The 14,545-nt window shown below is 36.9% G+C and overlaps 1 protein-coding gene across 1 annotated transcript; it reads left to right on the forward strand.

Annotated features, from left to right (window-relative positions):
• Positions 1-1,199: 1,199 nt before the first annotated feature.
• Positions 1,200-13,925, forward strand: LOC132616576 (altered inheritance rate of mitochondria protein 25). Its single transcript, XM_060331077.1, has 12 exons — positions 1,200-1,389; positions 3,231-3,764; positions 4,676-4,762; positions 6,668-6,709; positions 6,831-6,875; positions 10,250-10,315; positions 10,432-10,488; positions 10,579-10,640; positions 12,099-12,219; positions 12,676-12,747; positions 13,272-13,378; positions 13,525-13,925. The coding sequence occupies exons 2-12, from the start codon at positions 3,231-3,233 to the stop codon at positions 13,553-13,555; spliced, it is 1,224 nt and encodes a 407-aa protein (XP_060187060.1). The 5' UTR covers positions 1,200-1,389; the 3' UTR covers positions 13,556-13,925.
• Positions 13,926-14,545: the final 620 nt, after the last annotated feature.

The raw sequence follows: 14,545 nt of genomic DNA on the forward strand, positions 1-14,545 counted from the left end.
CGTTTAAGAATCATTTGAGCAATTTTGGCCCTTTATACTTTTGGTCTTCATCATATGTTGGATCAAGCTTTGCTTGTTAAACTTAATTGGAAAAGTAAAAATACAAAATATTTAGCAACAACTCACATTTGCAAGTACAATTATTTAATCTATTTCAAGAGTTTGGTGCAATTTTTTGTTATTTTGATCTATTTTTGTGTCTGGTGTAGCATTTTTATGTTACGGTTTCTGAATTTTTAACGACAATTTATGCTTTTCTGATTAACTTTTCACCCATAGTTTCGATTAAATTTGATAATAAGATTTTTGATAAATATTACAAAGATATACAGTTCTTACTTTTGACAATTTTAAGAGATCAAAGCTGCTCAATTGAATACTTAAGAGACTATTTTGAACCTTCTATCAGTGTTTTAAATTTAGTACGGGGCGAGGCGTAAGCCCCGAGCCACGGGGCGTAAGCCCCGTGGATCTTTAAATTTTAATATAGTAAAATAATATAATAACACAAAAGTTATAAAAAAATATATTAATAGTTTTACAAATTTAAAACACGATTAAAGAAAGGGGCCCTTAAAGAAACTCATAGAAAATAAAATGATTTTACATGATTTTACAAGTATAAATAATGCAATGATTTAAAAGTTATTAAGAGATGCAAACCTACTCTAACCTCTTAACTTTCAAACAATTAAAAAATCACAATTTCTCAAACCATACTACGATCATATATACTATGCAATTTACTTTCCTCAAAGAAAATAATCAATAAAATTTATCAAATTATAATTAAAACATCACTCCTTCATGAATAAAAATAAATTTACTTTCAAATAGCAAAATAATAAACAGATAATTTTGAGACGTAGGGCAAAAACGTGACAAAAATGTGAAGATTAATGACAAGTGAAGATGTAAAATTCGGCTATGTATTCTTAAAAGAAATGTTTAGTGTTGTTCACCCTCACAGTGTTCTCATAGTAGTAAATATGCAATACTACGACTTGTTATTTGAGTTACTTTTAATCGTCTTATTTCTATAAATGAAGAAAACAATTAAGCATCATTTATTTAATAAAGAATCATGAGGGTCAATAATGTTAACTGAGGAATTTGACACATAATTTGTGTTAACTTAGACTTGTTCAGAGCATACAGTCAGCCCCCTTAGAGCCTAAGCCTTACAAAATTAAGCCCCACCAACCCCAAACAGGATCGGGTACAAAACCCAACCCAACCCAACCCGACCCGACCCGACAATAGAGCTCCATTTTTCTTCAACATTTCTTTGTCCCTACTTCCAAGAAGCAAATTACACAGTTCCAGAACCTTGTACAAATTCACTGTATACCTTTAACATTTTTGGATATTAAACTCCGTTATGCAAAGGTAAGAAAAAATTCAATACAAAGTGTTTACAAATTGATAAAACCTTGTCTTTTGGATTTTATGAAACTCATTGTTTTTTTTTTTTTTTTTTTTTTCTAATGACTAAATTTAAGCTTTACATTTTTTACTTGAATTTCAATTGCGTGAATCTTATTTTAGACTAAAATTGTTCAATGAATGAGACTCAGCTTGTTTTTTTAGCCTAAATTTTGTTTATTAGGTCATAAGCAATGTAATTAATCAAAATTAGGTTAAACTTTTTGATAATGTGAATAAAAGGAGTGCAAAGTAATTAGAATAATGCTTCAGAGTAATTTGAAACATAATTAATCCAAATTTATGTTAAACCTTTGATAAAAGGGCAGCCCCGTCCACTAAGCTCCCGCTATGCGCGGGGTCCGGGGAAGGGCCGGACCATTAGGGTCTATTGTACGCAGTCTTAGGCTGTTTCCACGGCTCGAACTCGTGACCTCCTGGTCACATGGCAACAACTTTTAAACCTTTGATAATGTGAATAAAATGAAAGAAAAGTAATTAGAATAATGATGCGAGTAATTTAAATGAAATAATTGACTAAATAAAAGAGAGAGAGAGAGAGAGAGGGAGATTCTTATTGATTCTTTTGGTTCAGATGGCGAAAATTGTTGAATGTATTTCGAGAGAACAATCGTAAGGTTATGAGTAAGTAGGTGAAAAATCAGATAGGTATAGTTGTGGGGAACAGGGGAAGTGGGGGATTTTATAGGGTAGCCTATAATAACTACATTCTGTGAACTTCGCTTCCGTTTCAGCCGTTACATGAGTAAGATTGTGTGAGTTAGTGGAATTAAATGAAATCCTTAGGATCTCTGAGGCTGGCCGTTATCTGAGTCATTCTCTGTCCGGGCACTCTAAACCTTCCCGGTAGACAGTGTCTGGTTGGTAACTTCTCGGATGGTTTAACTAATCGTTGGCTTGATTGGCAATTGACCAATCCAACGGTTGACTATGGTGCTCTCTATGTTTGCCACGTGTTTGGTCAAATAGTCATTGCTTCCCGCGTGTTTTTACCAATACAGAGCCGATGACCTTGTAAGAAAGAGAACCAAACAAATTACCTTTGTTTGAATGACCTAATTAATTTGCCAGAATAATTAGGTTGTTAAAAATGTCCATGGTCAATAAAAAATTATTCTACATAGAAGAACCTTGAAAAAGCTTTCAAATCTTGAACCTGAACTCTCTTGCAAACGGTGAGATCAATTTACAAGCACTTATTTGTTAGTTTTAGATGTAGCAGAAAGAATTCCATTAGTCTAATTTGGGACCATAGGATAGATTTTGACTCTAGATTTTGACTCTATTTGACAAACGTACTAAGATAAAGAACAGAAAAGGGTCCTTAGATTTATTTGTGACATTTGAGAACTGTATGAGTTGAAAATCCCATGTATCATTCTATATTATGATGGGCACAGATATGTTATCATTTGGTATTATTATGCAACAATTTGAGTATTGTTGAGATAGTGAGTGGACGTGCAGACTGCAGTCAATATTTGGTTTTTGGGGGTGGAATTTGTGGCATCGACTCATTGAGTTTCCTGATCTTTGTTGGATAATGTGCCTACTAAGTATCTTTGTTCGAGCTTGAATTCACTCCTTTATTCCCTTGATACATAAATTGTCTCGTTACAATACTTCATAGGACACTTGAATCTCATTTATGTTAATGCATACTAAATAGCTAATGCAGATTACAAGTTATGAATAGTTGGTTTTTGCTGTCTTGTTACTACTTAAGAATGCGTATTAAATATATATGTTGATAATGTATTCGACTAAGATTACCTTATCACCAGATGAGCTGGAGAAAGAGTGTTTGTTGTTTAGCCAAGCAATACAAGTGCAGACCATCAGAAAGTTCCGTGACAAATGGGCATTGGAATGGGATTTTGTTTGTTAAAAACAGTTCTTCCGTCCAATCACAATCACAGAGAAGATACCTATCGTCTTCGCTTAATCAAATTGGAAATCTTTCTAAAGCATTTAACTTTGAAGGAAATATGCCATGGAGGGCTAAGCTGCCTGGATTAGGACAAGGTACATTTGTTGTATCTCGCCAGTATGGGCAGAAGTGGGGAGATGGTCCTGATTTGAGCAGGGAATTTTTTGTGCAGCTTTGGCTTGCTGATAAAAGGAAACAAAGATCTGCAAGAAAACAAAAAAGAAAATTGAGAAATATTGTAGACCAGACATCTTTCCAAGCTCCTTTTGGAAAATTGTTCTCCTCCATTCCAGAAGAGACATCTTACGGTGAAGTCAAGCCAGTTACCAAGCAACCACCCACAAGCCAATCTGTGACAGGTATTTTGGAGCCAACGTCACTTGAGGAGGTATTGTAAAACCCTTCTAGCATTCATAACAAAAGAAATTACTCCAGTTTTATGTTCAACATATATGCCTCCAGATATGAAACTGAATTTCCAAGTTATTACTTTGATGGTCTCCTAGCTGCAAAATGGCCAATCGCTTGTCTTTGTTGCTTATTTTAATTTGAATATGTATGCAGTTTAGTATCTGCTCTAGGAACTGACTAGGTTGTTTACTTCCTAATTGATGGCTCTAATGAATAATGTGTCATACCGTTCATGCATTATACAAAGTGTGTGTACCGCAATGGTTTTACATTTACTTTATGGGAGATCTTTGGCTCTACTCACTGCTCTAGTCACCTTGCTGTCTTATGAGGGACAGAATCTCTAAATCTTCATATTTGCACCTCGTTGATTCTATCTTTAAACTGGTTTTTTCGTTCTTAAGAAACTATGCATCTACTAACTTGGTCAAAGGGTTCTAATTGTTTTTCTTTTTCGCGTCAAACTTGGAAAACTATATACAACCACCAGTTCCTTTCAAAGGGTTCTAAATTACTGATCTTTAAAAGTCCGTTTGGTTATTGCGCAAGTTCTTCATCTCAAATACTGGCATCCCTGGCTGTTAAGTGAGCAGTAGAGGCTTTGCTGAGCCAAAGTCACACTTTGATCAACTACCCTGGGCACATTTTAAGTTGCTTTGGCTAGGGTGCGAATGTGCGATGCAGACTCGCTCTATATTGTCCTTTACAGACACACCTGGAACGTCTCTTTTGTAGTTTATGAGCTCTTTATTTTTGGTTGAAAATTTTCACTGTAATTTGTTACCTTTCCTGCTTAAACATGTACATGTATGTTGCTGCTGCCTTCGTATCTGTTTATAGTTGGAATTTACAAATAACACCGAATTTCCAACATCTTTCTTCTTTCAGGCCAAGGTTGCGCCTCTTCTTGCAAGATCTAACTTGCTTATAACAAGAGATATAGAGTGGGCTAATCTTATGCTTGGTTTTGAGCAAGTAAGTTTGTGGTCTTTACTAATTTATTCTATTACATTATAATTACTACTGCAATTATTATTATTATTATTGTTGTTGTTGTTGTTGTTGTGATTGTTTTCCTTCTGTTGAGCAGTTCAAGAAGAAAGTGTTGTTGGATGTCCTTCCCCACTCAGTGGACATGTTTATTTATCACAAGAATACTTGGTCATTGCTTTTAATGCAATTTGTTCATCGTTTTCACATGTCACGTGTAAATCAGGGTGTGGTTTGGAGAGATGAAAGTAGCTGTGAGTTGGAGTGAGGGGGAGAGGTGCGATATGCATCTGCATATGAAGGGAAGAAGAATAGTTAGGGCTAGTGACATGAAGCTTTTTGTCTGTTCTTCAACTTTATGTTTTCTTTATGTTAAACGCAAGGACTCTAGCGTTGTAGATGCTTGCAATATTATTTGGACAAGTGGGTTCTACTTTCAAGTCATTTGGTATTTAGCTAGCTTTTAAGCATTATCCATCTGACGCAGGCATCATATTTTTGAACATCCGATCTTGGATAATTGGTTGAAGAAGGAAGAACAAAGTGCTAAATATAGATGTACTAGTTGTCCCTGTCAAACAGAAAAATGAAAGAGTGCTGTCTTCCAGAATGTGAGGATGGCAGATGATTTCTTCTCCGGTACTTCATCTTTGGGTTCGGAAGCTAAAGGAAAACACTCTTATCTTTGGGTTGGAAACAAGGTTAACGGGAGACACTTAGGCGCTGGGAGATTTTTGAGCACTGCATTGCTTAATATATATTGGCTCTAATAGTAAAACAGATTGAAGGAGAAGAACCTTATACTGAAGAAAGACCCGTTTTCCTCTTAGAATAATCGATGACATTCCTTTTGGTTTTCATGATCAAAGTGGAGGCACTGATCTGGCAAAACTCCCACTTATAACATATTGTACAAGGACTAGCTGTTCTCTAGTCATGTACTTGATAGAAATATACAATGTCCTATAGATAGTGTAAGAGTTTCTTATTGAAATCGTCCTAGGCAGCTATGTTCATTGTGGGTGTTGCTTACATTCTTTCATATGGAATTAGAGCTCAAGTTTAGTGAACTCCTTTATTCAGAAGTCTGATGCAACTATTTTCTCTCTACTTTTGGCCCAATTGTATATTTTATCTTGTGTATTCACTCACTATGGGATTCTCTCTCGACTCAACCATTAGAGCAGTATCTTTAATTCAAGCCCAATTCTCTTCCTGTTAAACCTATTCTGCTCGCTCTGGGCCTGTTATGTTTGTTGGGTTCGTCTGAACTCCTCAATAATCAACCCGATTGAGTACACCAAAAAGCTTGAAGGGAGAAAGAACAACAACAACAACATACCCAGTGTAATCCCCCAAGTAGGGTCTGGGGAGGGTGGTGTGTACTCAAATCTTCCCTCTACCTTGGGAGGTAGAGAGGCAAAATATTTACTTCAGCTGTAAACCCTAAAAATTGAATTATGTTCCCTCTTATCTCAATTTATGTGACACACTTCCCTTTATAGTCATCTTTCTATATTTTTTAAACCATAAAAGCTTGAAGGCAGAAATAATGTCATCTTTCTATATTTAGAAACAAATTAACTTTAAAATCTCAATTTTACCTTTAATGAGATGATTTACAGTCACACAAATGCCTAAGGCTTATTTTTGACCATAAGTCTCAAAATTCAATCTGTTGTTTCTTAAACTCTGTGCACAGTCAAATAGTGCCACAAAAATTGGGATAGAGGGACTCTTCTAGGGTTTAATTGTGGTGTTGAGATAAGTTTTGGGTTTGTATGGCTCTAAAAGTGTTTACTCTTTTTGATCTACTCTGATCTACTTCGCTTTGCTGTAAATATACTTTGATTACAGAGCTTTGTGATTGATTTTCTGTATAATTTATAGGAAAACAGATATGCAGTTATGGATGTCTGCTTCCCACAATCGGTAAGTAACCTCTGATGCCTTCTAGTTCTAACGCTGCAGTTCACTGCTTGCATAGACAATTTGATCTAACAAAATTCCCCTCATTGATCAACTTGTTCTTACTTGTATATTGTCTTTCTAGCCTGTAGGTTTTATTCGTGAACAAAGTAATCTCCTTGCAAGACAGGTACTTCTGATTCTTCATTTTGCTATATACTTTTGACTCTTTTGTCATATTTAATCTTTTGCTCAAAAAATAGCTTTTACTATTTGGGTTCCCGGTGAGGCTGTGGATGATTGTTCTTAGCTTAATGATCAGGCAGTACTGTAGAGTAATGCAAAGGAGAGGCTAATTACAAATCTTTATGAATATATATCATGCACATGGTTTTCACATGGCTTTACATCATTGACATGGTTAATCAATATCTTTTATTGTAATTTCTAGTTGATGAATATGCATGCAATGCATCCATAATCAACTATGCACTTTTCGAATTCCGATACCGTGTCTCTGATGTCGGTTAAGTGAGATTGAGAAGTCTAAGCAGGATCGGATTGACTAAGTAGAAGTTTATAGGGAGTAAAACTGGAGGGTGACTCATGACTGCATGAATTTGGAGGACAAAAGAGTTGGTGTCATCAATTTAATTTCCTCTCAATGGCCAAATATTGTAGAGGCCGAGTGATTGTTTGTAGATGATTGGCATGGTTCAGTGCTATAACTGTAATTTCTGTCTGGCTGATTGAATTTGCATTGGATGCCTCTATAGCTATATGAGCCTATTCAAGATATCCCTTGGTAAGAAGAGAGTAGCATGCACTAAATATTGATCGTTTTGAGAAGTTTAACAAGTGAATAGTCTAAATAGGAATCTATGTAATATGATTAACACATGAGTATGTGCTGAAGGCTGCAAATGGGTAGTTACAGAAATTCTGCATGGTGAAAGTGGACTAATAGGAGTTTCGAATATGAAAGATCGATATTGAATGGTGGTGACATATTAGTATAGTCGTACTTCCACCAACTCTTGAACGATGAAGGGGACAGAGATATTGTGTTGGGAGATTTGGAGTACTCCGAGAGGTGTCGTGATCTTGGATATTGTAGGAATATAAAGGTTGAAGAAGTTAAGGGTGCTGTTCGTAAGATGAGTAGGGGAAGAGCGACCGGGCCCGATGAGATTCCGGGGGAATTTTGGAAGACTGCAGGCAGGGCAGGTTTAGAATGGTTGACTTGACTCTTTAATGTCATCTTTAAGACGACTAAGATGCCCAAAGAATGGCGATGCAGTACAATGATTCCATTGTACAAGAACAAGGGCGACATTCAAAGTTGCAACAACTACAGAGGGATCAAGCTGCTAAGCCACACTATGAAAGTGTGGGAAAGGGTGGTGGAGATGAGGGTGAGGAGAGGCGTGTCTATCTCAGAGAACCAGTTCGGATTCATGCTGGGGCGCTCAACTATAGAAGCTATTCATCTTGTACGGAGACTGGTGGAGCAATACAGGGAGAGGAAGAGGGACTTGCACATGGTATTCATCGACCTAGAAAAAGCATACGACAAAGTGCCGAGAGAGGTTCTATGGAGATGCTTGGAGGCTAGAGGTGTACCTGTGGCGTACATTAGGGTGATCAAGGACATGTATGATGGGGCCAAGACCAGGGTAAGGACTTTGGGAGGAGACTCAGAGCACTTCCCAGTGGTGATGGGGCTGCATCAGGGATCAGCTCTTAGCCCATTTTTATTCTCCTTGGTGATCGATGGATTGACGCGGCAAATTCAAGGTGAGGTGCCATGGTGTATGTTATTTGCAGATGACATAGTCCTGATTGACGAGTCTCGCAGCGGGGTTAACGCTAAGCTAGAGGTTTGGAGACAAACTCTGGAGTCTAAAGGGTTCAAGTTGAGTAGGACCAATACAGAGTACTTGGAGTGCAAGTTCAGTGATATAGTACATGAGGCTGACGTGGAAGTGAAGCTTGGCACCCAGGTCATACAGAAGAAAGATAGTTTCAAGTATCTGGGGTCTATTATACAAGGAAATGGGGAGATTGATGATGACGTCACACATCGTATTGGTGCAGGATGGATGAAATGGAGGCTTGCCTCCGGAGTGTTGTGTGACAAGAAGGTGCCACCGAAACTTAAAGGCAAGTTCTACAAAGTGGTGGTTAGACCAGCTATGTTGTATGGGGCGGAGTGTTGGCCAGTCAAGAAATCTCATGTTCAGAAGATGAAAGTGGCGGAAATGAGAATGCTGCGATGGATGTGTGGGCACACTAGGAGTGATAGGATTAGGAATGAAGTCATCCGAGACAAGGTTGGAATAGCCTCAGTGGAAGACAAGATGCGGGAAGCGAGGCTGAGATGGTTTGGGCATGTGATGCGGAGAGATGAAAATGCCCCAGTGCGGAGGTGCGAGAGGTTGGCCAGTGACGGCTTCAGAAGAGGTAGAGGTAGGCCGAAGAAGTATTGGGGGGAAGTGATTAGACAGGACATGGCGCATTTTCTGCTTACGGAGGATATGACCTTAGATAGGAGGGTATGGAGGACTCATATTAGGGTAGAAGGATAGTAGGTAGTCGCGTTTATCCTCCCTTGAGAGTAGTTATGTTGTTGTATAGTTTCTTGTCTCTTGATTTCTGCGAGTATCTGTTGGTTTATAATGGCTTATTTACCTTCATTGTTTTCATTTTCATAGTTATTTATAGCAGTTAATTCTCCTTTTACCATGACTTTCTTGCTTTGTTATTCCTTGCTTTCATATTGTTTTCGATACGCTTGATCATATCTAACCTTTTGTCTTGTCTTGTCTTTCTTTCTCTCCTCTCTTGAGCCGAGGGTCTTTCAGAAACAGCCGCCCTACCTTTCAAGGTGGGGGTTAGGTCTGCGTACACTCTACCCTCCCCAGACCCCACATAGTGGGATTATACTGGGCTTGTTGTTGTTGTTGTTGTATATGATACGAGGGTTCCTTTACACTGTTGGTACTTTCTCATGTTGTTGGCTAGTATAATGCACTCCCCCATATATAATCACGGATAAAGGTATCTTGACCAAATTAAAATCTCCATTGCGTGAAAAAGGAATATGATCATTAGCTACAACATCCAATATGAGCCACGATGTGATATTTTTCCAGTTCATTTTCTTCAATCTTGTCTGGATATTCTCACAGAAACTTTTAAGGCTAAAATAAAAACATACTAAGCCTTAAATCATAATTGCATTTATCTTTTAGCTTCCTGGTGCGAGAATTGCGCTGTAATTATCTTTTGAAGCACTGGCTCAGTGCAGGTTGCATTTGTAAAAAAAATTCTTTTTACTTATCCAAAAAAAAAAAAAAAAAAAAAAAAAAAAAAAAAAAAAACAGAGAGAAAGCATCAAAAGATGAAAGAGAGCTTCGGAGAACCTGGCATTAACTGTGTGCTAACTCATACCATAAACTGGCAGCAAGCTGATGCTTTTGTTTTTTTCTTTTATTAGTGCACCAGAAATATCATATTTTTTCTTATCTCTTCACCTAAATGTGTAGTTTTTCCGTATTGTAGTTTCTTCGTACAAGGCGCCCATTTGTGGCTTCTGTAACTGACGGCTTGGGCAATGAGCTCTTTAGGGTAAGAAATTCAAAACAGTGTTTTGTATTGTTCATCGAGGTATCCGTTTAGCTCTAGTTTCAGAATATATAGATACCCAGAATTTCTAAGTTTGCTATCTATACTGGTCAAATTAGGTTCGGAGGCCCTTTTGGTGGATCAACAGCTCAATTTATGCAGAGATAAATGGAAAAGTATGCATTTATGCAAGCCATTCCCATGAATTGTCAATTTTTAGTTTATATGTTCCAATAGTTTTAAGGTCTTGTTTTAAATGGTTTCAGGAGGTTGGAGTTGTCCACAGAAGATGGCATCTCTGGAGGAGAATTTATGATTTGTACTTAGGGTATTCTTCTTTTCCCGTATTCCACATATTCATATATCAGTCACATATTTATCTTTCTCCATCATGAATCTCTTGTTTCAAGGGGTTGTATGGTTCAAAGATCCGATTAGGTGGGAGACAATGACATGGATTTTATTAAGGATTGTGGATTGGTTCAATAACTTGCACGGCTTATTGGATTGAGAGCGGATTTAAATGGGATTAAGGTTTTCTACGTGTAAATTGAAGTTAACTGGGTTCGTGAAGCTGAACATATTTTAATCTCACTATCTATAATGTGAAAGGAAAAGTTTAGTTTAGCGGATGTGGGTGGTATGATAATATCAAGTTCCTGAAATTTATCACACCACCTGGATTTTGTATAGAATGGAGAGATGGTCGACAAGATGGGAACACATTTTGGGCTTTACCTGTTACCGGGTAACATTTTCATCTAGAACTTTCAAACCCTACTAAGTAATGGACATTTTATATTAATTAGACACCTATGTCAAATAAATATCATGCTTTTAATCTAAGGCCATTGCAAAATCACTGTTCACTTTGCTAATTTGAAATAAATTGTTAGTTTTTTTCCATCCACCTTTTGTGCTTACTTCGAAATCAACCAAATTTAACCCTTTGTATCCATTCGTCAAAATTTTCTGCAAGATATGGAAAAGAGGATTATATGGAAGTAATGAAAAATTAATTGGTGTTGTTAATGCAGTAGTAGTACAATTTTTTAAGTGGTGTTCGTACACCCCAGACCATTAATATATAGTAGTAATATCCATTCTGTACGTTGTTTCAGTGATTTTTTTGTGAAGTGACAAGTCTAAGCTTACATTAGATCCAATGTTAGGAGTTCTTTTCTAGAGATTGGTGTGTCAGTATAAAATATTGAGAACTCCTAGTGTTGGAGAACCTAAATTATTGAATATTGGAAAGGAGTTAAAATGGAGCGAAATGGATAGTGAAGTTCTTGAATAAACAAATCTAAGTTTCCCTGATTTTACCTCATTACTCTTTTTGAAGTCCAGGATGTTTAATTTATAATTGAATTCTGAGTGTTAGTCTATTGATTGATTTAATAATGTAACATGGGAGGAGGAATTGACTAGTTGATGGAACTCCCTTTCATCAAAGATCTCAGACAATATCATCATCTCGATTGATCAAATAATACTTTCAGGCAAGGATGTCTCACATGCTTCATCTGTTGATGCAACCTTATAGACTTTGGTGTAAAAGCGAGCCATAAACACCGAAGCCTTCAATACTCTCTGCAGAAATATGATGAGTTGCTGTTGCTATAGCATCTAAATCTCTCCAAGTTTAGCTGCTGGAAACACTTCTGACTCTTGAATGTTGCTATCATCCGTCCACTTTGATCCATTGTGTATCAGATAAATAATGATGTTCAATTAACGCTTTAGCTTATATTATGACTAAGAACATGTCTATCACATGTTGTAGGAATAAGCAGTTTGCTGTTGTTGAAAATCCTGGCTTTTGGAATTGGACATTTACTTTGAAGGATATCGACGGGAAGGTGCTGGGTCAGATAGATCGTGATTGGAGGGGTTTTGGTTTTGAGGTGATCCTCTTTTTTTTTTTTTTTTTTTTTTTTTGATTGAGTTTTTAATCCTATTTACCTTGGGATACATGAATGAGGATGGATCTACTGTAAAGGGGAAAACACTTCATTTCTTTATCATGAAGTTGATTGTTTTTTTTTTCTTTCTAGGCTAAAAGCTTATATTGCCTTCTGTAGGTACTTTTCAGTCAAAATTCTGCATGTCTAGCTGTTTCTTATATCTCATTTAAATATTATGCGTCTCTTCTGCTACATTATCATATTTCAGTTCATCGCTTCAATGCATAACTGGAAAAAATATTTTAAAGAATGGGCTTCTATAGATTTGAAATGACATGTAAGCTCATGGTGCACTGGAACACATTTTTATGAACTTGTTTTTGGTTCTGTTCAAATAATACCTCAGTTTCCATCATTTTAATGATAAAGAACTGATGTTTTTTGTTTGTGTGACAGATTTTCACTGATGCTGGCCAGTATGTGATTCGGTTCGGGAATGCAGATTCTAGTATTTGTCCTATTACAGGGGTAAAACACCTCTACTGAATCTAAAAACCTTCACTTATTTTTCCCGATTACTCATAAGTGGGGAAAGCACCTGTACTAACATTTTAAACCTTCACTCACTTTTTCCAAGTATTCATAAGTGTTCCCCAACCCCCTAACCCAACCAAAAAGAAAAACATAAAGCAAATAAAAATAAAGGGCCAAAAAAATTGAGGAAATATTCACCTATTTTTGTGATGTGGTTAGATTGTGCGAGGTGCTAGAAAGCATATTGGCCTTCCGTAGTGTGGTAAATTATGGTGTCTGAATGTAACTATAAAATAACCTTCAACTAATTTAACAAAAAAATAGTCAATGGTGAGACTGCCGTGGGAAGACCCAAAATTGTTTATGAACTTATCTTGAATAGTTTATGGTTGTTAGATGTGAAAGTGTGTTGAGAACATCTTGAGACGAGCTAGAAATGCAAGATGGTATATATTATGACAAGTGGCGGATGTTTAACAATTGATTTGGAGTAATTCCATTTTCTTTTTTCAATATAGATTGAGGAGTTGGATGTAGCTCGCCCATTAAGCCTATCAGAAAGAGCAGTAGCTGTTGCACTTGCTATATCTCTTGATAATGATTATTTCTCAAGACATGGAGGCTGGTGAGTGATTTGGTAATCAATGAATCTTGCATGTGCATAATAAAATCAACTGTTTTACCATTGCGAGGAAAGCTGCACATATGCTGGCACGGGTTTTTTTTTTTTTAATGTGATCTGACTGCTAGTCAAATTTGATTTATCCTCAGGGGAATACCATTTTTTGTTGTCGGTGAATGAGAGTAAATGTATACCTCACCGGAAGATGTATAGAGCAACAATGTAGGAACAAGTCTTCACGCTTAATGCTTTTTTTGGGGCTCGTTATGTGATATCAAGGCATTTTAGCAATGGCCTTGAATTTGTAGTGCTTTCTCTACCGAGAATCGACACGAAGTGTTATGTCAGTGTTAGATTGAAATGTATACCAACTGGAAATTTTTGCGTTCCTGGACATGTTGGAACGACAGATTTAGAAGTATTGTCATTGGTTCAGTCCAATTATGTGCTTTATTGGAACACTGTAATCAACAAAGCACAATTGTGTACTAGATTAATGAACCAGCTTGATAGCAGGTACAATTGGAAAAGTTGATGGTAGTTGCATATACTTGTGTTTACAGCAATGGTTGATAGATACATATTCATTAGTCCTTCGGGGTGTGTTTAGTACGAAAGCAATTTTTTTTTTTTGGGGGGAAAGTAAGTGATTTTGTTACTTATTTTCTTGTGTTTGGTAAGTACGGAACATTGTCCGAAAAGCATTTGTATGTAATCTAGGCAAGTAGTATGGTGTTGGGGGCGTTGGGGGTCTGTTGGAGGGTGGGAGGAGTTGTCGGTGTGGAATGCCTATGAAACTTGTTTTTTCTACTTTCACTGAAAAAGTTATTTTCCTCATTTTTATGAAACGTGTTTTCTAGAATAAATTTTTTTCATGAATAGGAATCTAGTGAGCAGCATTTTGAGTTCAGCCAAGTTATCAAGTGGCTCAGTAGATGTAGTCTTTCTTGATGGTTCCCTACTTTTGTCTGATAAACCTTTGCATTTTCATAAAGAGGCAACTTGCACTCATGCTCAAATCCACTGGAGGTAAAAGAAAAACAATAGGCGTTTCTCTCTCAGCTATTATAGCTTTGGGGGATAGAGTGGTATTTGTGCTGGCGGAAGGTAGTAGGTATCCCGTGAAATTAGTCGAGATGCGCTCAAGATGTAAAAAAAGAAGTTGCACTC

The sequence above is a fragment of the Lycium barbarum genome, chromosome 11, assembly GCF_019175385.1.
Source record: "Lycium barbarum isolate Lr01 chromosome 11, ASM1917538v2, whole genome shotgun sequence".
In the NCBI taxonomy this organism is placed as follows: Eukaryota; Viridiplantae; Streptophyta; class Magnoliopsida; order Solanales; family Solanaceae; genus Lycium; species Lycium barbarum.

Bases quoted from the DNA above. Each gene is read 5' to 3' on its own strand.
- LOC132616576 (XM_060331077.1), top strand. From the start codon at position 3,231: ATGAGCTGGAGAAAGAGTGTTTGTTGTTTAGCCAAGCAATACAAGTGC. The intron at 4,763-6,667 runs GTAAGTTTGTGG...TATAATTTATAG, and splicing joins TTATGCTTGGTTTTGAGCAA to GAAAACAGATATGCAGTTAT. The intron at 6,710-6,830 runs GTAAGTAACCTC...TTGTCTTTCTAG, and splicing joins ATGTCTGCTTCCCACAATCG to CCTGTAGGTTTTATTCGTGA.